Raw genomic sequence first — 24,623 nt, forward strand, 5'->3', positions numbered from 1 at the left:
CTGCAGGCTACTGTAAGTGTTCTGAGTATATTTAAAGCCAGTTAATGCTTTAATGAGTGAGGCAGCTCCGAGGGTAAAGGCACCCAAGGCCAAGCTTGATGACCTGAGTTTGATTCTTAGGGCATACAGTGAAGGAGAGTACCCAGTCTTACAAGCTGTCCCTCCATCTCTACAAGTGTTCTGTGGCAAGTGTCCTGTCCTGTGCTTGTATACAGACAAAACAAATCAGAGCAAAAAAGTTAAAAAGTAAAAAGGATTAGCTGGACTACGGCGCTCAGTAGGTTAGATTTATTAAACACATCTTCAGCTTTCTGTATTATCAGCTTACAATGAGTTTATCAGGTTATGATGAAACCTTGTGTTGACAAACCCCAGGAAGCAAGTTTTCATTTAGAGAACCGACAGGGCTTGCTGGGACTAATGGAACACAAATCAATGCTATGGTAAAGGTTAATCCAAAGCAGAGATTTTCCAGGGAGTATGGCTGCCAAGGTCACTGCAGACAGGGGTTTCCAGAAGGTGGCTCTGGCATCTGTAGGTATACAAATGATTCTCAGGTGATTCTGCAGGGTACGCTTCATGGACGGAATTATAAAAACTGTATTTTCCACTTACTTTCATCTTCTAGAAAACAAAAAAAAATCTAAAATAAAGCAACCTGTTATTCCTCCAGATAAGTTTTGTCTTGATGCCTTGCTGGCTATGAAACATACTAAGGGATAAATTATCTCTAGTCAGTTATGCAGCAGATGAATGTTAATTAGTATTTGTATACACGTTTCAATAATTGTACATTAATGACTTCATACAGTTCTCATAGCAATATTATGTGACAGCTTGTTATTCTCATATTAAAAAGAACATTGTAGGGCTATGAAGTAAGGCCTGCAGTAATGCAGCAGTGATGCAGCAGTGATGCAGCAGTGATGCAGCAGTAGAGTAGTCCTGCAGGAAGAAGGAAGAATGATTGTGTTATTTTTATCAAAAAAAAAAAAAAAAAAGCATTTGCAATGCTTGAATGTTTTCTATGTAGCGCCATATTTTCCCCACACATTGGGAGGAGCTAAGGTGGGAGGAGTAAAGAGAGGAAGAGGAGGGGTAAGGAGAGGAAGAGGAGGAGTAAGGAGAGGAAGAGGAGGAGGGAGAGGAGGAGCTAGGGGAGAGAAGACCAGAGAGAGGAGAATATGGAAGCGGATGTGTGAGGGTCTCTAGCAGTCAAAGGTAGTTGATAGATCTAGGTTGGGTATTGGGTCACACCTCTGATCGTGTGGGCATCTTGTTATTGAGAATTACCAAACATATAAAGCCATTGGATAATCTTTAAACATTAAACTCTCATTTTCTACTGGGTGCCACTTGGATGGTGGGATGGTCTGGGCTTAGCCCAGCCTTGTGGAGACAGCACTCTTCCATGCTGGCGTCTCATGGGTGCCAGGGCTGGTGATTCTAGTTGGCTGTTCCAAGCTGTGGCGCCCACGTAGCCTCTGGCTGCTTTCAGCTGCTGAGCACTTGGCTTCAGGCCACGGTGTATGGCGGCCTGAGCTAAGAAGAGCCACCACCACATAGACAGTCGGCCAGTCCAGTGGCCTTCCTTAAATATCTAACACAACATTTCTATAGCTATTTAAAAATCCTGTAGTTACCAGTCCATACTTGGTTTGTAAAACACATTATTATATTAAATTGATCAGCTATGCTTTACCCTGTATCTAATTTTTTATGTCTATACACACACACACTTTCTTGGGAGTGAGTGATAGAGAAGTAATCCATTGCTCCTGAGTTTGACTGTGGGAGAGTAATTTAAGACAGGCCATATTTATAAATTAATTTTCAGAAACAGACACATTCTACATTTTAATTTTCATACATTGTACACTAAAGCAAGCACACAAATACACTTCCCCATCAATCTCCACAACAGAAGAACTGTGCCTTGGCAAAAATGACCCGTGCAATCTCTGATGACGTCAGAAATGACATCATCGCTGAACTAGGTTCATTCTTGTTATTTATAGTGATCTGAATCTGTGACTTGTTCCTGCCACACAACCACTCTTCCAAACAGGCTTCTGCAGATGTCTTCTTTCCAAGGAAAGAAATCCGCATCAAATCTTGGTGACATGACACATTGCAGTCCCATTTCCATGAAAACTGAGGCTTTCCCAGGGACAGCTCTTGGTGTTCTTCATGCTGACAACAAGGAGAAAACAAAAGCAAAGATTAATAATAATAATAATAATAATAATAATAATAATAATAAAGCAGTAAAGTCTTATTTCAAGAATAATGGTCATAAAATAAAAGCACCCACTCCTGTAGCTGTGGGGATACTCTCTGTAACAAAATAAAACCCTTCCCAGATAACTGGATAGGTCACTGTTGGAACACGAGCGAACAAGCCAGGGCCCAGCCTAACAAAGACAATGCAAACTGACCCCAGGCCCAAGGTGTAGCTAAGGGTAAGAGAGACACCATCATCTTTCTAACAACAAAGAATGAAACCCAGGCTTTTCTCTTTACCTTGCTTGTTAACAAATCACTCAGACTGTGATATTGCTTTAGCATAGCTCAGAGGTAAATTCAGACCCACGACTGGCCCCACGATGCTCAGCCAGGATGTGATATAGTTGACATTTCTAGGAAACAAGTGAGATATATGTAGTACAAACGTTCCATCATAGTCTCTGATGGCAAGCCAGTGAGTGGCCAAAAGGAAGGGGAACGAAGCCTTTCCCTGGGGCTTGCCTGGATGCCAGCCATGCAGTGGTGTAAGCTGGATTCGTGATTAGAGGGTGTGTGAAGATCTCTCACCAAGGTAGTCAAATTGGAAACTAGAACAGGGCCTCTGATTCCTCATTGTGGCCCCAAATTTCCACTTGAATCTATACCATTTATTGAGCCAGTAGTTAAAATCCTGGTACTGCCTGTATTCAAATCCCAGTCCTACCCCAAATTAGCTGTGTGACTTTGATAGGGTTGCTTAACTCTTCTGTGCTTTAGCTTTCTTCTCTAAAAATTAAGTAAGAGTTATTGGGATGCTATAAAAGCCCAGTGTGTTCATATATCTAAACCCAGAACACCTAGTACATGGACAGAATCAATGTGTTTACCATTGTTATTAGAAAGAATATTTCTTATTTTAGCCTGGCTTTTAGAGTCACATGAAAAGATTGACACTTTTAAAATCAGAGTCGAGTACCATGAGTCTTGGTGGTGTTTCTTACCTATTGATTTTCTGTGAATTCTTTAGCACAGCAGTCATGAGTTCATTTGTCTTGCAGGGATGTAGAACAAAAAATGGTTGCCCAAGTATTGGATGCTCCTGTAAAAATCCAAACTGTCACTGTGAACTACTTAAAAAAAGTTAAATAATCTGGTTTCCTTTCTATTATTTAAAATCTGTACACCATTTCTCTCTTTTTCCCAAACCATGTACACGTGTGTGTGCATGCATGTGTGTGTGAATGCATGTGTGTGTGTCTGCACACAAGCATGTGTGCATATGCACACATGTGGAGATCTGAGGACAACTTGCAGGAGTCATTCCTCTCCTTTTACCATGTGGGTCCTGGGGCTTGACCTCACATCATCCGGCTTGGTTGAAGTGCCTTTACCCACTGTTGGTGGTGTGAATGAGAATGGGTCCCTTAGGCTCCTATGTTTCAATGTTTAACCATCAAGATGTGGAACTGTTTAAGAAAGATTATGAGGGCTAGAGAGATGGCACAGTGGTTAAGAGCACCAACTGCTCTTCCAGAGGTCCTGAGTTCAATTCCCAGTAACCACATGGTGGCTCACAACCATCTGTAATGGGATCCAATGTCCTCTTGGAATATCTGAGGACAGCTACAGTATACTCATATAAATAAGATAAATGAATACATCTTTAAAAAAAAGAAGTATTATGAGGTGTGGCCTTGTTGGAGGAAGTGTGGTTTTGAGGTTTCAAAATCCCATGCCAGGCACAGGTTCTCTTCCAGCCTGTGGATCATGATGGATCTCATCTACTGCATACGTGCCCCATGTTCCCCACCACACCTCTGAAACTGTAAGCCAGCCCCAATTAAATGCTTTCTTTTCCAAGAGTTTCCATGATCATGGTGCCTCTTCACAGCAAGAGAATACCCCTAAGCCATATCCCACCTCTGATCTTTTGAGATAAACACCTAACTTAAATTCCAAGTCACTGGTTAACATTCAGGTTGCCTTTCTACTTTGAAATACAATTATAATCCAAATATGACAAAGGTGAAAAGACACTGTTTCTAGGTGTGATGTGGCTCAGCCCTTAGCACACCTCTTTAATCCCTCTGGCTGGATACAGACATGACCTTAGCATACACCTTTAATCCCAAATAATTAAAGTAAAGTTAGTTCATAGAAAGAAGCACCCCTGCTTGAAAGTGACATCTAATTGAGTGGCAGACAAAATGATGAATCAGATAAAGATTTGACAGAATAGGATATGCCCAAGTCTCACAAGAAGAGAGAGGAAAGGGAAGCTACTTGAGGGAGCACACCCACCTGCCTCTGTTCCCAAGTGCTAAAACTAAAGTTGTGTACTCCGACACCTGGCTCATTTAAGAAATTCTTAAGGAATTAATAAAAATATTACAAAAAGGGAAGAGAAATAACAACGAAGGGGAGAAGACCCCCGACTGTGACAACATGAGTCAGCAACCCCTCTCAAAGTACAAACCCGAGTGAAACTGTCGAACAGCACTTCCACACAAACTATTTCCAGGGACTAGGAATCAGGAACCAAAGGCAAATAAAGATTTTGAGAAGTCTAGTTTATGATAAGTTCAAGGATTCTGAATTAGAAACAGAAAATCTTGCAGCTTTCTTGCTTAGGAATACTTCATATCCCCTGTACCTGATCCCGGCTTCCCTCACTGGGGGCTTTGCCAGACCCCACCCTCTGGCCATAAGGAGAAGCAGCTGTGCTGCCGGAGGGGCTGTGATCCTGGCCACTGTGGAGAAGCACTGTCAATACCAGTCACAAAACCAGGTCTAAAGACGGAGCTTTCCAGCTCTGGAGCCAGAGGCTGCAGTTCCAGAGGAGGCAGCACCTGGTAAGCCAAACACTGTAAGCCAAACATAGAGATCCTGAAGTGGAGGCAGTTACAGGAGGGAAGGGGGAGGGGTGCAGGTTCCACAGGCATCTCTGGTTGACAGACGGACACAAGGCCTGCCAGGAAATGAAAGTCTTGAATAGATCTTAAGTTTGAGAGTACTTCACCCATATATTAGCCAGTGGCAAAAAAGGGAGGCTATATACCATAGAGTCTACGGGCTCAAGGTGCTGAACACAATCTCTGTCAACCTGTAAACTATGGCACAGACATACCTGTGCCATTCTGAGGAAGGCAGGCAAAACTGTTTTAAATGAAAATAAAAAGACAGACACAGGGACAGACACAGACACAGGAACAGAAATTATGAGTATAATTTCACCCTTTTGGGAGACTGAGTCAGGAAGGTCATGAGGCCCACCAGACTGAGTAGCACAGTGAGATTTTATCTCAAAACAAACCAAAACCAACAACAAAAACAGAATTAAAAAGAAAAATAACAGACATATCAGTGGTTATACTCATAGAGGAGACAAATTCTGAAGACGAAGTCCAGGATAGTTACTAAGCCAAACAGAAATAACAACAATACCAAAAAACCCAGCCCACAGAGGAAGCTAGCAGAATCTGGGATTGCTATAATATGTTGTTCAAAGTGTCCAGTTTTCAAAGAAATTTATGACACACATGAAGAAACCACAGATAGTGATTCATTTAAGAATAAGTATGAACTTGGAGTGGGCCAAGTTACTGGGTTTGCAGAGAATTCTACCAGCTATATACCTATGTACACAGATTTAAAATATGTTTACAGAATTAAACGTAAGTGATGGTGATGACTGCAAACAGTGGTATCATTAAAGGGAAAGAAAGCTCGGGAAGAAGCCTACAGAAATGTTGTGCTCACTGTGCAACACCAGAAAGAGATCTACCTGGTAAGTTCATCAACAGAATTGAGACTGCAGGAGAAAGAATCAGTGGATTTGAAGACATGTTAAAAGAAATATTCACTTCGAAAAAAAGGAGAAAACTGTGAAGAAATTGAGCCTCACCTAGTGGGCAGACTCGACTGCAGCAACATACATGTAATAGGAATTGGAAGACAGAAGAAAGGAATACACTAAATACTTAAAAAGAGATTGGCTGAAAATTCATAAACTTTGGTGACATGTAACAGTGTCACAGTCAAATGGCTGAGCCCAAAACCAAGGAAATCTTAAATACTTAAACAGGAACTACAACTACAGAGGAAAGCTTCACCAACAGAATACAAGAGATGAAAGAGAAAATCTCAGGTATTGAAGAGATGATAGAAGTAATGGATACATCATTCAAAAAAAATGTTAAATCCAAAAACTCTTGACACACAATATCCAGGAAATGTGGGACATGATGAAAAGGCCAAAGCTAAGAATAATAAGAATAAAAGAGGGAGACAAAACCTAGCTCAAAGTTCCAGAAAATGTCTTCAACAAAATCATAGAAGAAAAATTTCCTTACCTAAAGAAGGATATGACTATAAAGGTACAAGAAGCAAATGGGAAGCCAAATTGACTGGACCAGAAGAGTCACACACCCCCACCCAGCACATAATAATCAAAACACTAACTATACAAAATAAACAAAGAAAAAGATGCAAGTGCAAAGGACCAAGTAACATAAAAAGGCAGAAATGTTAGAATCACACCTGACTTCTCAATGGAAACCCTTAAAAAGTCAGAAGAGCCTGGGCAGATGTGCTATAGACTCTAAGAGGCTACAGATGCCAGTCTACACTACTATACCCAGCAAAGCTTTCAATCATATAGATAGAGAAAACAAGATATTGCATGATAAAGTCAAATGTAAACAATATCTACCTACAAATCCAGTTCTACAGAAGGCACTAGAAGAAAAGCTTTAGCTTGAAGAGTTTATCTACACCCTTGAAAACACAGGAAATAAATAATCTCACGCCAGCAAAATCAAAAAAAGGGAAGCATACACACACTACCACCAAAAAAAACCAAATAACAAGAATCAACAATCATTGGTCATTGATATCTATCAACATTATATACCCAAAAGACACTCCATGCTACCACAAAGACACTTGCTCAAACATGTTCATTGTGGCTTTATTATAGCCAGAAACTGGAAACAATCTAGATGTCCCTCAACAGAAGAATGAATAAACACAAAGTGGTACATTTGCATAATGAAGTATTACTCAGCTGTTAAAAAAATAAAGCATCATGAAATCTGCAGGCAAATGGATGGAACTAGAAAAAGTATCATCCTAAATGAGGTAACTCAGACCCAGAAAGATAAAGATGGTATGCATTCACTGGTAAGTGGATATTAGCCATTAAGTAAATGATAACTAAGCTACAATTCATAGACCTATGGAGGTTATGTAAAGGGGGGATCTAGGGGAATATATAGATCTCTCTAGGAAGGGGAAATAAATAGATTTTATGGGTGAATTGGGGATGGGTGAAGACAGGAATGGGAGGGATCTGGTAGAGAGGGAAGATGGGATGGAAGGACAGACTATGGGGGGGGGGACTGCTGGAGTGGGGGGGTTGGTATTTGGGTTTGTGTGTGGAAACCTAGTGCAGTGGAAACTTCCTGGAATCCACGAAGGTGATCCTAATGAGCAGTCCTTGTCCATCTCAACTCTCCATCTCCTGAAGCCAAGTAAGACTTCAGTGGTGAGACTGGTTTGCAATCAATTGAGTTGTTGGCCAAGGAGGTCCCATGGAAATCCCCGAACGACCCAGGATGATGCTAAGACAAGGGCTCCTTTCTGCAAACCGACAGTGGGGCCCCAATGCTCACTACAACATTCATACAACCCATTAAACATGAAGAAGTAGAGCTGGTGCCTACATGGAGCCTTCACTCTTATGTTCTAGTCTCTCTAGTACGGGAAGGTGCTCTGCAGGCTACCAAAGGAGAACCACGGACACAAACCCAGATACAAAACCTCAGACCTACAATCTCTCCTGCCTGCAGAATATGCCAGGGCAATGGTGACAAAGAACTTGTGGGAGAAGCCAACCAACCAATGTTCAATCTGACTTAAGACCACTCCATGGAAAGGAACACATACCCAACCCTGCTTGGGTAACCAAGAACCAGAGACTAGATAGCCCAGTGACCTAGGCTAAAATCACATGTGACTGGTCAAAAAAAATCAACAAAATTATTCCTAATGATATTCTGCTACACTCATAGACCAGTCATTTGTGCAGTCATCATCAGAGAGGCTTCCTCTGACAGTAGATGGGAACAGATGTAGAGACCCACAGAAAGAGTCTAGATTGGAGGTCTCCATCAAATCTCCCCCTTCAAAGCTCAGGGAATTCTGTGGAAGAGGAGGTGAAAAGATTTTAAGAGTCAAAGTAGATGGAGGACACCTGAAGACCAGGCCCTCAGAATCAACCAAGCAAGGATTATATGTGCTCACAGAAATGGAAGCAGCAAGCACAGGATGTATGTGGGTCTGCACCAGGATTTCAGTCTATGTTCTATATATTCTAGCTATTAGCTTAGTATTGTTATGGATTCATGACTATGAGAATGAGTGGGTCTATGACTCATGTGTCTGCTCTTGGTACTCCTGTCCCTGATGGGTCGCCATGTCTAACTCTCATATGACAATTTTTGCTCCATCTTATATTCTGTCTAGTCATGTTTGATTGTTATCTCTTATAAACCTGTTCTTTTCTAATGAGAGATAGAAAGGGAGAGGACCTGGAGGGGAGGGGAGGTGGTGAGGAACTGGGAGGAGTAGATGGAGGGAAAATTATGATTAGGATATATCAATTAAGAAAAGAATCTATTTTTTACTTATTTATTTTTTTTACTTATTCACTTTACATCCCACTCAACACTCACCTCCTGGTCACCCTCTCCTATAATCTTTCCCTATCCTCCCATCCCCTTCTCCTCTGAGTGGGTGGGGGGCCTTTGAGTATCCCCCGACCATGGCACTTCAGGTCTCTGTGAGGTTAGGCACATCCTCTCCCACTGAGGCCAGACAAGGCAGCCCAGCTAGATGAACATATCCCAGAGACGGACATCAGCTTTTGGAATAGCCCCTATTCCAGTTGTTCAGTAGAGGATGACCCTGAACTCTTTGACTCTCCTACCTCTACCTCTCAAGTGCTGGGATTATAGACACAAACACCATACTACTTCCTGGAGATCTTTTGTTTAAGAATTTAACTTTTAAAAATTAGGTATTAAGTGTGTGTCTCTGTGTGTGAATATATGCATGTGAGTACAGATGCCTGCAGAGGCCAAGAGCATTGGATCCCTTGGACCTGGAATTACAGAGGGTTGAAAGCCACTATGTGGGTGCTAGAAAATCAAGTCCAGGTCCTCTGGAAGAGCAGCCAGAGCTCTTAGCCACCAGGCCATCTCTCCAGCTCCACTCATGGAGGTTGTAATGCTATTAAAGTCACAAAATTCAGTTTCTATAGTGATCTTGGCCAAGTAGTTTCAGATAATCAGGTCCTCTAATAACGCTAGCTATGGATGGTAAGAGAACTGGGGTAGGAGGTACCAGAGCCACCTGAAGAACAAAGGAAATTCTTTACATTTGTAGACTCTGAAGGGTAGGGGTCTGAGCTAGGAGAGTAGGGTCTCTGAGTTTAGCAGATTAGTAATAATATCAGACATGATATGAGGCTGAAGTTTAGGAAATTAACCCTATTGTCTCACTCTCTCTTGAGGCTGCTATATTCTAGGAGCTTAGCAGTTTGTGAAGGTACTAGAAAGGATTTAAGGGATGGCTGATCCCCCCATATAGGGGCAGCATCTGTGACCTAACAGTCTTTTTGCTCACATAAAATAAAAAGGGAGAAAGAAAGACTTCATGGAACAGCATTTGCAAGGAAGTGGTATCTGAGGGGTTTAGGGATGCTGACTGATTCTGGAGTATAGTGGGGTTAAGGTCAGACTCCCCTCTCTCCATCCTATGCAGTGGGCCAGCTGGTGATACCCGAATCAGGGGCTGAATAAACTCTTACCTTCCCAACTTGCTTTTTGGTCATGGCATTTTGTTGCAGCAATAGAAACCCTGACTAAGACAGATGGAATTAGGTAATTGGACCCTTTAATGTTGACAGTTACCCTCAAAAAAGAGAAGCCGCAAGACAGGATGCAACAGCAACCCCTCCATGTTTGTTTCTGAGCTTCATTCAGTTACCTGATCCTCTAAGCTTAGAAATTTGTGTTCAGACCAAGAAGGTGTCTTAGGGTCACTATTGCTGTGATGAAATATCATAACCAAAAGCAACTTGAGGAGGAAAGGGTTTATCTCCTTTCCGTTCCAGGTAATACTGCACCACCGAAGGAAGTCAGGGCTGGAACCTGGAGGGAGCAGCTGAAGCAGAAGTCATGGAGGGATGCTGCTTACTGGCTTGCTTCCTAAGGCTTGCTCAGCCTGCTTTCTTATAGCACCCAGAACCACCAGCCTAGGGATGGCACCAACCACCAAAGGCTTGGCCCGCCCACATTAATCACTAATTTAAAAAAAAAATGTCCTACAGGTTTGCCTAAAGCCATATCTTATGGAGACATTTTCTTGATTAAGGTTCCCTCCTCTCAGATGGCTTTTGCTTGTGCCAAGTTTTATATATATGTATGAATGACTATCCAGCACAGTAGGGGAGACGGTTTCAAATGCTCTGGTGTGTGATCAGTGAAGACAATCAGGACAATATTTTTCAAATGGTACTTTTCTGCAATGGACAGTTCTTTTAACTGCTCCCCTCAGGAGATAATGTCTGCATTTTCTGCTTTCTGTGTAGACAGCCAGATCCAGAGATGAAAGCAGTCCTTACTTCACTTAGGAATTACATGTTGAAATCAAAGGGGGGAAAATCTATACTCCAACTCTTGATTTGTTTAACACACCTTTTTCAGAAATGAAAGAACATCAAAACTGCCAGGATCTCTTTTCGTGTTATTCGTTTTAGATCAGTTTGAGAGGTAAATTCACACGTAGGTGCTACTATCTACTGTTAGTGCGACTGAACTAAGCAACAGGGCATGGAGCAAACCGTCCTCGAGGAAGCACACACAGACACTGCTAGGCTTGCAACTCAATACACGCTTCCCTGAAACACAATTCTGCTACATGGCTTTCCGTGCAAACAGAAGTGATGGGTCAGATTTCTATCTCTGTGCCTCCAGAGGAGTTACACAGGCACACTCCCTTATGAAATCTAATTCTGAGATGGTTAAATGTCGCATAAAGTAAGTCTGACATGAATACTATGACTTGCTTTTAGAACTATTAGCTGTAACTGTCAGAGGAAATGATAACACTGCACCTTCGTCTTACATGTAATAAACATGATGAGTTGCTTGGTTCATTTCTTAATTCTCTTGGCTCTCTGGGAGGGCTCAAATACAATTTCACACACTGAGCTTTCACTCACGTTCATAATCCAGACTGATCACTGCTTCCACTCTGAGCATCTTCCTCAGAAATGAAGAAAGGTTAGGCTGGGTATGGTAGCACATGCCTTTAATCCCAGCATTCAGGAGGCAGAGGCCAACCTGGTCTATATAGCAAGTTCTAAGGACAGTTAGGGCTACATAGCAAGACCCCATCTCAAAAACCAAACAGAATGTAAAAAATGGAGAGAGGTTTCTTCCTCACCCCACACCTTGTGTAGAAGGAGAATGAGCACCAGGAGGATGGGGTACTGGCATCAGCCACAGCATCTGAGGAGAGCTTTGTTGTCACTGCAGTCAGCGTATGCTTAGGGTCATTCATGTAATGAGGACAAAGGCCTTCAGACCACCAGTCTTGTTGCTCATCCCACTTAAGCTCCTCCTACATCCAACCAGAGTTGATGTTTAGGATAGCTCTTGCCTCAATCGCTCAGCTCTCTAGTTCTCCCCTGCAAGCATCTACTTAGTCATGTATAGCCATAGACTTCTACGAGTCAGACACAGAGCTCAGAAAATACAGAGAACAAACAATGAAGAAAGTGGATGAGAATTTGACCGCCGGTGAATGCCTTTCCAGACCCACCTGCACACACACGCTCAGGCCCACTTGCACACACATGTTCATAGTTTCTGGTGCTTTTTGTTTAATGGGTGTCTGTTCCCTAAGTGCCAGCTCTGTGCCAGTCCCTGCTACACATAGCTTTTGAGCTCCCCTGTAAATACTGTTAACTTCTGTTTTATGATTTGCTTTGTACTTTATGTTTGGACTGATCTTAATCTTTAAAAATATAAAAGAAAAGTGTGTGTGTGTGTGTGTGTGTGTGTGTGTGTGTGTGTGTGCTGTATGCACATACTCCTGCACATGTGATAGAGGTCCAGCTCTATCACTCTCCATCTTAGTCCTATAAGACAGTGTCTCTCGCTGAACCTGAAGCTAAGCTATGGGTAGCAAACCTTAGTGACTCTCCTGTCCCTGCTTCCCATAGCACTGAGATTACAGTGTGTGTGCCTAGTTTTCCATGTGGGTTCTGTGGATTAGAACTCATGTCTTTGTGTGTGCACAGTAAGAACTATTATCTGGTGAGGCACCTCCACAGTCCCTATTATTAATCTTTTAAATGTTCCACGAGTGCTTAGAAAAACATGATATCTCATTTTCTGGGTGCACTAGCTCATTACATCACGTTAGTTAGCTTGTAACTGTGACATCATTCCATGAATGACCATAAGCATAAGGCTCAACAAGGCAAGAACAAAGGCATCCTCAGAGAGGTGCTGTGGCTGGCAGCCCATCACTGCTGGCCCACTCTCATACAACGTGTGGAATAAGGCAGACATCTCTCTCCATTTGTTTAGTTTTGTTTTGATAGATCTATGTTGCATAGAACTCTATGTTCTTGTTGCTGGTGTCCTATCAATTTCTAAGAAGAACAGAAATCTCTCCTATAATAGTTAACTTTTCCATTTCTATAGTTTTTATATATAAAATTAAATATTTTATATATGTATGTATTTAAATATATATTTTTTTCAGAAAACTGAGATTTTAATATGATATGATTATATTTATCTCTGACCACTATATTTATGTCTGACAAGAATTTCTTTCTCATGTTAGTATAGGCAGACCAGCTGCTTAGTATTGTTATTTGAAAATAACTTCACTCTTTCTGTATCTTTACTTAATATAAAAAGAATACAGATTAAAAACCAATACAGTTTCTTTTTTTGGATAAAGGGTCAAGTTCACTTATAGATTTTGTATTCAAATATAATTTGATTTATTTTATTTTGTTGTGGATCTTTAAAACTTCTATTTAAATTTTTAGCTAATTGTATTTATTAGTCTTAAGTTAGTATAAAAATTACTGGTTTCATTTTGACATTTTTAATCACCTTATTCTTATTCCTCCCACTCTCCTCTGTCCTCCCCATCTTCCTGTCTACTTTTTACTGCTCCCTCTTCAATTCTTCAACATCCCCTATGTCTCATGGCACAACAAACCCTTGTATTTTTAATGTCTTTGGCCTCTCTGTCCTCTCCATGTGGCTTTATTTTGGATCTACAATTAGAGTAAAAAGTTGTTTAAGATTTATTTTATTTTTAATTATGCATGTGTATGTGCACATGAGTGCAAGTGTCTGTGGAGGCCACAAGAGGGCGCCAGATCTCCTGGTACAGAAGTCACTGTACTAGCACATAGGTGCTGGGATTAGAACTTAGGTCCTCTACAAGGTCCATGTGCATTTTTAATCACTGAGCCATCTCTCCAGCCACAGGGAAAAATATTTTCACATTGATCTTTCTCTTTTATTTAGGTTGAGCATTACATGTATGTTTAATTTTAAAGTTACCCCTCAAATATTTAAATATTTGTATTAATCAAAGCTACTTATTTACTTTCCTCTTTTCTCAAGCAATTGAAGTATTGTAGGATGATTAACCCTTTTTATTCTCCTTGCATATGTGCTGTTTCCTGGAATTGCAGTTACTTTTGCTGCTGCTCAGATCCATAGATATTATTAGTATTTTATAATTCCATGTTCCTTGTGAGTTATTCACATTTTAACCATTTACTGTTTTTGTATATCTTAACACTCATTTATGGATATTTTTATTAAAAGGATTGTTGTTGGTGAGACAGGGTCTAATGTAGCCCAGGGTGGCTTCAAACTGGAGACTGGCCTTGTCCTGATTCTCCTGTCTCTACCTCTGGAGAGCCTTTTTTTTTTTTTTTTTAAATCTCTAAAATACATCTTTCAGGAGTGTATGTTAGTGAGTATGTACAGGTAATAAACAGTCCCATCCTAAGATGTTCCATCTTGCCCTCATTTCTGAAGAAAATAAGTTGTAGGTAAAATAATTCTAGATTACAGATCTATCTATCCGGACTCACTTTACAGCTTCCAGTTTTTTGTAACCAAAAGTTAATTGGCATCCTTTTTTAATGCTTCCTCTTTCTTCCTGGTATTTCACTGTGAAGTGGTTGGGTGTGGATGTCCCTTTGTTTATACTGCTTGAGATTCACCGATCTGGCCAAACATAAACAGGGAGGTTCTTCCAACAATTCTGAGAAATTCTTGGAATCAGCTTACTGAGTACTGCCTCTCCTTTATCCTTCCGAAAATTCTATTACATATGTCAACTCTCTTCTATCCTTTATATCTTTTAATCTGTTAGCAAATTTACCACTTTATCTCATTTTTACTATGACATGCACAATTCTTTAGATCTGTCTTCTAGCACATTAATATCCCCTTTAACTATATTTATCTGCATTTTAATCTAGGCTTTTTATTTGGTTTTCCTTAATTTTGCATTATTATTATTATTATTATTATTATTATTATTATTATTATTATTATTATTAATTTTCTCTATGTAGCCCTGACTGGCCTAGAACTCACAGTGTAGACTAGGCTGATACTAAACTCACAGAGTTCACCTGACTCTGCCTTCCAATTGCTAGATTAAAGACATGTATCACCACATCCAGCTTTGTTTTGTTTTGAGATAGGGTCTCTGATGAACTATGTTGCCCTTAAATATTCAGCCAAGGAAGATCTTGATCTCCTGTGCTTCCTGCTTCTACCTCTAAGTGAAGGCATTACAGGTATGTGTTCTCACTCCCTTTGAAATTTGCCCATTTTTGATAGTCTTCTTCCAAAAATATGTTTAATATACTTGTATTTTAGAATGAATATTTTCAATATCTGTATTTGTGGACTCTAATACTAAGGTTTGTTGTCTTGGCTGGTCTTCTCTCTTAGATTCTCACTATGAATTCCATATTTTTAATTATTTGTAGTATGACTATATATTGGTAATTCTAATGCCTAGACAGAGAGAGTCTGATGTCCCAAAGCAAATAGTTCCTTACAAATGCAGCCTCCACCATAAAGGGGAATATTTGTTTGGGAGACATCAGTAGGCCCTATAGCACTGGAAGATACAAGAGAGAGAATGGTTCTTTTTTTGGCATGAAACTAGACATTGGACCTCTTATATATCTATAGGAGAACTTTAACATCTGTATGAAAAGGGTGTCTCAAGGAAGGTCTAAGGTGTCTGATGGCCAAAGAGGCTTCATTGGTACATCACAGGGAACTGTGTGATGCTGGCCTGAGGTCTCATAGATAAAAAGCTCCCCGTTTTCCTGGAAGACATCTTAGATGCCTTAACCTTTTGCACACTACAGATTTAAGGTTTGTTTTGTGGTTTCAGTTGTGTGGGCTCTGTAAAGCTCTTTAGATGCTTCATAGTTGAAACATTAACCTACACATGGGCTTTACAGTTTCATAAGCTGGCTGGCACCTTGATTCACATGAAATAGGCTGCCTGCTTGTATGATACATGGTCAGGGTACGCTATGCAAAGATACAGAAGACATCACAACACAGCAGACCATGATGGTGGCAACTAAAAATCCAAATTCATTATACAGGGACTGAAGGAAGAAACTGGTTGCATTAGACTGGGGTGGGGTGGGATGGGGTGAGCAGGAGCATTGGAGACATCCACAAAATATGATATTTAACCTGATTCTGATCTTAAAGAATAGATGGAATTAATTCAGGGGGAGAGCAGAATGTGCCAGAGACTGTAAGCCCAAAGCTAACTCCAAATTTACTGCAAAGTTAGTTAAAAGACAGACATTTTTCACATAACACTGGAAAGCTTTTGTCTTGTTAAAGATATTGTTAAATGATTGAGGCAATCCCTTTATAATCCACAAATTTCCTGGAAGTAATCAACACCTACACAAGACAAAAACACGAGGTACAGATTGCAGAGAATTTCATTTAACAGTTGGAAGAAAAAAACAAGGAAGAATATTTTAGGAGGGAAGAATAATGACCTGAGTCCATACTTCTGTCCTGTGCAGGCACTGAGGATACAGACAGGCAATGAGACAGTACTGAAGAACAAAACCATGAGAAAGGAATCACAGTCTTTCCCAGAAAGGTCAGTTAATTTCTTCTTATTTCTTCTGCAGGCTGGTGAGTCAACTGAGCCACACTTTGCTCTAGCTGCACTGAAACATCTTGTGGCCAGAAAAATCCAATGATATTTGAGATGGTGTTTTTTAAAAATACACCATGAAACAGTTTTTCAGAGTCACATGCTGCACAGATATCACCAGGATTCCTAGAATTTTTATTAAGAATTACAGACATCACAGTAGTAATTCTGTCAGACCACCTTGTTTACTAACAAACCTTCCTTTCATGGCCCCAGAGAGCCTAGAAAGTGACTCTCCTGCTCTAGCATAGATCTATAAAGGGCTCCATTTCTGTGAGTCTGACAGCTCCAACTCCAACCCATGGATAAGAGAGCAGTAGACTCTGAACATATTTACAAAGTTATGGGCTGCTGCTTTAAGCCATGTGATTCACATGTGAGAGCTCTCTGAGTTCCCAAACTTATTTAGTTATCAATTTTTTTGTATATAATTTTAATCTCTCTGTGTTTTGATATGCAAAATGGAAAGAGCACAGCCGAGCCTTCACAGGGTGGAAAGAAGATAACCAGCAGGTCTGACAAAGCCTGCTGGGGGACCAGGAGCTTATGTAAATGTCTATTAATTAAACAGTCACGCTGCACAAGTAGGTCAGGCAGTTGTTCAGACTGCACGAGCACCCCAGCTGGCAGCACGGAGGAGAAATGGGTGTTTAACCCCAACAGCACTTGTTGTGTTTTATACATATTAAACTGCAATATTCCATAACCTAACACAGTACGGCAGCTTCCACATGATCTTCAAAGAATTCTCTGGTAGAACATAAACTTATTAGAGACAGCAGCTAAAGACAAAACAAGAAAGCCAGCCAATTACTAATGAAGAACATGTAAAAAGCTAATCAAAGCTCTCATCCAGAGAAAATGAGTAAGTCTGAGGTGCAGAATGATTTTTTTTTTTTTTTTTTTTTTTTTTTTTTGGTATATCGATGAGATTTTTATATAGTGTCACAAAAAGAAAGCTAAAACATTTAAACTAAGACAAAAAGGCCCCAAGTCTCTATCTGGGCCCCGAATCTCTGTCTAGAAGCCTTAGTATATTCCATACCAATGTTTGCATTAAAATCTTCTGTTCTGGTTGCCAGGCTGTATTCAAGCTCTCATCTCAGTAACGGGGCTGGGATTATACAGGTGCCACCACACCTTGCTCATCTGTTACGTGTTGAGTCTGCTGATTCCTGGAACCCACTCCAAGCCTGAGATCAAGTCCAGGGTAACAAGAAAAATACTGCCTAGAATTGGTTTGCATTAATGGTTTTATGTAGCCCAGGCTGTCCTCAAACTCTTTCTAGTTGAGGCTGACTGAATTCCTGATATTCACTGGATCTACAGGCAGGCATGCACCAGCAATTTTCTTTGTAACTCAAGATTTTTCTTTATCTCAAGTAACTAAATAATCTGAAAGAGCATACATAAAAACAAACCTGGGAAGTGTTACCAAAGCAACGGTGTATCTCCTAATGAGTCTTCTGTAAAGGCATTAGCACTAGATATTCTGTGTATTTCTAAAAACTACTTTAAAACCTGTGTTTTAAAGCTGAAGAAAACATTTTCGTGAATGAGAAAGGAGCAGGTGGGGTATGTTTGGGGAGCAGAAACAGGCTGTATGGTTGGAATATTTCGAGAGAGGAGAGAGAACAAACGCAAAAGAACACAGGTCCAAGGCCTTCAGGCCCCTGGGACGGAAGCTGCCTTCCTGTCCGTAAGTACAATGGAAATAATTATGGATAACAATTGTGGGTAAAAACATGGATTATAGAGTCAGAAAGAAAAGGAACATGAAAGGTTAGCAATACTACGGTAAATACAGCGTGGATGTGATATGGATCTGAGATACAACTGACTACAAATAGCAGATGTTGCTGTTTGATCAAGAAAAGGAAGAAACCAAAACTTCATTATTGCATGTGACCTAATATAAATTTTCAGAACACTATAAACGCCATACTTCCTAATTTGTAGAAATTTTCACAGAAGAGGGGCTTACACGAGATCATGAAGAGCACATGTGATAGAGGCAAGAGCCATGTCCAGAGTCAGAGAGAACTGGGCTGGAAATATAGCTCAATGACAGAGCCCTCGCTTAACAGCAAAAGCCCTGGCTTCAATAACAAAACTCTGTGTGTGTGTCTGTATATGCACAAAAATATATGCATGTATGTATACATAATATACATGCATGAGTATATACACTATATATGTATTTCTACATGTGTACACTATCTATATGGGTGTGTGTATAGTATATATGTGTGTATACACAATATATGTATGTGTGCATACAATAAATATATGCATGTGTATATTCAAATATGTGTGTATATAAGCAATATATTCATGTGTGTGTTCACAATGTATATATGTGTGTGTATAATACATACATGTCTGTGTATATGCAACCAATACATGCATGTGTGTACACACTATATATATATGTGTGTGTGTGTGTATGTGGGTGTCTATGTGTATCCACAATGAATATATATATATATATATATATATATATATGTGTGTGTGTGTGTGTGTATACATAATATATATGGGTGTGTTCATATGTATGTGTGTGTATGTATAAATATATATTGTATATATTATATATTTACATATAAATATATAATATATTTATATAATATATAATATCATATATTATATATAAATACTTATATATAAATAGAAATATATAAAAATTATATATTTATAATATTTATAAATATATAAATATTATATATAATATATTTATATATATAATGTATAAAATATGTATATTTATATATAAATATATTATATATTATATATTTATGTCATATATAAATGTATCATATATAAATAATATAATATATATATTTATACACACACACACACACTTAAGTGGAAAAATTTAGGATTTCCAATGCTAAGTTGGCCGACACGAAACAGACCTTAAGCAAGAACCAACAACAGGGTACATTCACTCTATTTTTATCTTATGGTGAAATAACTTACCTGCCCTTTCTAAGCATTAGTACTCTTACCGACCCCCCCATTACCCTGCACTGTGTTTCAGAATGGTGGTAATATTTGGCTCAGAACGCCTGAGATCCACGCTAAAATAGTGATGCAACTTTTGAGCTATGTATATCAGAGAATTTAGCAATCAGAAAGTTTGAGAGTGTTAAGAACAAATTCATACGAACATACTAATTTATTGATAACCAGATACTAATGTCTAGTAACTATCAAAAGGAAGATATTTTATTAACAAAATAAAATAGCAGCCTATATATATATGTGTGTGTGTATTTTATATATATATTAAAATATATAAATATATAAATATTTATATTTATAAATATATATAAAATATATAAATATATATATATATATAATACACACACACACACACACACACATATATATATATATATAGCTATTACTTATTAGAATCATGCCAGGCAGAATTTGAAAGTAATAGAAAAAAATATCAATGAATCTTCAAGATCAGTTTTTACAATGCCATGATGTTCTCTTTAGATATATACACGAGAGAATATGCTTAGAGCTCAGGCTCCTGGCAATTCTGTGACTCCTCCTGCTTCTCACCCCACTCTGATAATAAGACGCTCTGCTGCTCCCTCTTTCTTGAAGCACATTCCTGGGGATTTTGTAGAGCTAAAATTAGTGTCTCTCTTTAGAAGCTCTCTCAAAAAAATTCCAAGAAGAAAATTCCCAGAGATGTGATAAATTCATTGCAGACACTGTGCAACCCCTTCTAATAATGAAAACTGTTAGGTAAACACCTGACCTATAAGCATTGAGCTCAGAGTTACTAGTTTCCCCATTTTCCTGACTACTAACAATTAGAAACAAGGTAGCAGAAACAATGTTACCCACGACTGAAGTGGGACAGGGCCAGTGGGTAATAAAAGAACGTTCACGGGAGTTTTAAGTGTAGGGATTTTCAGACAATTGCATGTGAGTATTTTGGAAGCAAGTAAGTAAAGGATTGCACTGACATGTAAGGTCAAAGGTCACAGTTTCTTCTCCCTCCCCTCTTCCTTCCTTTTTATTTCTGAGATAGGGTCCCACTGCGTAGCCTAGGCTAGTCGCAGACTTGAAGTAAACCTCTTAACTCTGGAGTGGGGCTACAGGCATCCATCTTGAGGCAGGTAGATTGCAAACTCAAGGCTAGCCTATGCTACAAAGTGAAACCCTGTGTCAAATAAAAATAATAAAATAATCATGGTAACAACAATACTGTAAAAATAAAAATAGAACCTCAGTTCATTTCATAACCACTTTAATTTCATCAAAGTAACCTCTGTTGAATTTTAAGAACTGACTTTTATATTTTTGGTTTCATTGGGCTTTCCAGATAAGAACGCCTAGAAACCCAGGAGAGTTTAGGGTCCTGCAAGAAGACGGATACAGGAAAGACAGGGCTCTGTGTATGTTCACAAGACGGAGCCTGATACAGAGGCTGAAGCTAAGCTGACCATTCTTTTCTCCTTCCAAGCAGTCAAGTTCCATGCAGCTTTAGACTCAGGAGTCCTTCAGCTTTCTCCCCCACTTCCTGTCAGAGGCTGAATTCTGCTCAGGACTTCGTGATATGTAAAAAGGTATGTCTTTACCCATCTACCTACTGGTCTGTAATAGTTATGTACATAGCCAATGAATACGTTTGTGACTAAAATATCCTACTTCTTAATATTATTTCACGTGTATTTTTCTTTATTGTGAATGGTCATTGCAACTTCTCCTACATAATATTCCATCTTGTTAATAAGTAGCAGTGTAAACATCATACCACAATGAAACATTTGGATGATTTTCCGTTTTATACTATTACACATTGTGCATATATATCCTTCCTTTTGTCTAACACATTTATGACTGTGTTAAGACAGTAGTAATGTTTATATTGCCTATCCTTTCGAAAGAAGATTCAGTTAACTTTTGTTGCCCCAATACAAACTTCATTCCAATCCCTATTTTAAAGTAACACTGTCTTAATATTGCAACTTTGAAATATTTCATATAAACAGCACATGGAATCTTGTACAAAGTCCTAGGCAACAAGCTTAGGCTTTGTGCCACTTTTGACTTGACCACAGGAAGCAAACCGAGAAATAACTGACTTGTTGCAAACTAACATAGGGAGAAGAGCCGTGTTTGGGCTGGGCTTGACTGTCCAGAACACTTGTAAATATATAAAGTACAGTACTTTTGCTGACCGAACAGGGCAAGAGTCAGTGACTTTTCAAAAGTAGTATGTTTCAAGGCTCTAGTTTCTAAGAACAGGCTGGCGTTTTCTGACATGAGTCTCTTACAAGCTGCTAGTTGAATCTCAAAGGGCCAAGGAAATAGGCCACAGAAAATCAAATGAACTAAAGCTCATATTTGCCTGACTTCTACACTGATTGGTATAAATATGACAAGCGTGTTAACTTAGAAAAATTCTATTTACCCTGCAAAGGGTCTGAGGAGGAATATCAAGGGAGTGGCTGGTGAGATGGGTCAGAGGCTAACGGAGCCTGCCAAAAAAGCATGACCACCTGAGTTCGATCCTCGGGACTACACAGTAGAAGGTGAGAACTGACTCCAACCAGGTGTCCTCTGACTGCCCGACCCCCACACAAACAATAATAAAAACTGAAATGTAACAAAAAATCAAAACAAGAATATTAAGCCTAGATATCAAGCTACAGAACTGTCTACTTGATATGCTGATATGAAACAAGGTGACATCCAAACTTGAAGCACATTATGAAATAGAAATGGAAACAAATGTGTGCATGCCAGACTCATATAAAATAAATGTAATTAGCAGTAAGCATGCTTTAAGACACACATATTTTCTTTTATTTAGTTTTCTAAGTACAAAATAATTAATTCCTGGGATGTTCTCCATAAAAGCCAATTTAGTCTTTCTTGTTCTAGCTGGCTTGCCCCTGGGAGTCCTGAGGTCACACTGAGAGCAGCATGCAAGCTCCAGAACTGTCCACTTCAGCCACAGGGCAGGGATGGGCTCAGCCAGCCTGTCCTGCTAACAAAGCCAAGAAGACCCCTAGACAACGGGGCTCCGTCCCAAGTTCCTACCTACATGGGAGCATGTGTAGTGTACTCAGAGAAGACAGAGATGCGTCAGTGAAGGAAGTCTATGCAAAGCTGAGAATTTCAAAATTGTATGATTTATACAGCTTCCAAACTTGTAAAACAAACAAACAAACTACTGTTTTCAAGCAAAGTGGGTACTCAGAGAAACATAAATTATAAAGATAATTTCATGTCTGTTATCACCTATATCTTCACTTTTCAAATGTTTTTGTTTATATGTACCTAAACACTATGTACATGTCATTTTCAATGTACTGTACAGACTGATGCTCGTAGCTGAAACTATTTTATAACTCTTACATGAGAATAAACACCCAGCATCATTCACTGAAAAACATAGAACACGTGGATAGTTTATTTTTCTTTCTGTCATATTTCCATCCTGCTTCTTATCATAATGTATATTTTATGTTTAAAATCATTTTATTGATCTTTATGAAAGCTAAAAATAGATATATATATATGGAGAACAGAGTTTTATATTTCTCTGTGATTTTTTTCAGAAAATATTACATTGGGTATCTGATTTAATTCTCATTAAAAATTGTCACTGGTATTAGCTGACTAAAATAACAAATATATTTAGATTTTAATGAATGAGAAACCATACAAAGCAAAAGAAAAATTTGAAATTACAAGTAACAGTATTATATAGCATACATAAGTATTAGTACATATTTTCATCAGTACATAAATATTTTCTGTGTAGTAGTTTTTTTTCATGTGTATAAATCACCATAATCATAAATATCCTACTATTATCATCCCCATCTTACAGATGTAGAATAAGGAGAAGAAAGCTTAGATGACTTTTCGGCGACTCTCTGTCTCCATACCCGAGGCACCGACCTACCTCCTCTGCTCTCTTATATGTGGAAATATAATCTGGAACATGGGGTGCCATAAGTGAAGTTGCCAAGTTACTCTGTTCAGTGTCCTGGTATGAGCAAAGGCTAAAGGGCGGGGGGAGGGGAGGTTGGAAGGGACAATCTCTACTTCAAGTCTCTCACCGTCAGGTTTGTGAGCAGGTATCTACGAAAGTAGGAGATACAGAAATTATTTCCCTTAAGCGTTATTCTCTTAAATCTGTTGAGAAGGCAGTGTGAACATCAAGGGAACACCTCGTTTTAAGTGCCAATGTCTACTCTATCTACGATACAATAAAAATTAGAGAAAGTTTTGTAAGTCATTTTTAATGCCTTTGAAACTAATTTTAATCAAAATTTAAATCATTTTAACCCCTGAATTTCATCCTAAAATGGCAGTCAGTGTCGCCCTGGAATGAATGACACGAACGCTAAAGCGTAACGGCATGGCTGTAATCGCAACCATAATCTACATGGTTGGCTTATAATGATGATATGCAATGCGTGAGAAGACAGCAGGTCAGTAATGGAGCCGTGCACACAATGCTCCTTTCCAAATCTGTATTTGCATTTCTATTACTGAGATCATTTCCTCATAATGAAGTTGCCATGAGAGAAGCCCCATTACTAAGGAAGCAGTGTTACAGAAACAGCATTATTAAAGCATTGCTGTGTACAGGAACTTTTATTAGGATGATACAAGTTATATATCATTGTAATAAAGTTCCTATTATAACTTTAATTGCATAAAGCTGTGTTTGAGTATAGCAATGTGAGAGCTGCAGGACTTTTAATAAACTATCAAAATAATGCTTTGGTAATAGGATTGTTTAGGATGCTAATACTTCAGGGAAGACCAAGCTCACTAATGGAGGATGTTCATTTCACTGATTATACATGGTCTATCAAGAATTAAAATGAAAAAAAAAATAGGGAAGAGATGAGACATGATCTCGGATGCAGTATGCTAATATACGCATGGAAACATACACATTAACTCTCTTTAATATAACAAATCAATATCTCCAATTCATTTGTTCATGGAAGATCGTAAGCTGGAAATGTGGACACCAATGACTATAATAATGAGAAGATTTAATGCTCAGGTTGAAG

General features: G+C 39.0%; 1 protein-coding gene across 5 annotated transcripts in view; it reads right to left on the reverse strand.

Annotated features, from left to right (window-relative positions):
• Nucleotides 1-273: 273 nt before the first annotated feature.
• Nucleotides 274-24,623, reverse strand: part of Atg10 (autophagy related 10) — a 252,326-nt gene continuing 227,976 nt past the window's right edge. For 2 of the 5 annotated variants that reach the window (XM_076927126.1, XM_076927122.1), the window contains 3 exons: nucleotides 3,228-3,325; nucleotides 2,524-2,639; nucleotides 274-2,193 (listed from right to left, as the gene is read on the reverse strand). In XM_076927126.1, coding sequence (XP_076783241.1) covers nucleotides 2,540-2,639; nucleotides 3,228-3,325 — 198 coding nt within the window. In that variant the 3' untranslated portion in view covers nucleotides 274-2,193; nucleotides 2,524-2,539. The remainder of the gene's footprint in view (nucleotides 2,194-2,523; nucleotides 2,640-3,227; nucleotides 3,326-24,623) is intronic. The other 3 variants (XM_076927125.1, XM_076927124.1, XM_076927123.1) reach the window with 2 other exon arrangements.

Source organism: Arvicanthis niloticus, chromosome 29 (assembly GCF_011762505.2).
Source record: "Arvicanthis niloticus isolate mArvNil1 chromosome 29, mArvNil1.pat.X, whole genome shotgun sequence".
In the NCBI taxonomy this organism is placed as follows: domain Eukaryota; kingdom Metazoa; phylum Chordata; class Mammalia; order Rodentia; family Muridae; genus Arvicanthis; species Arvicanthis niloticus.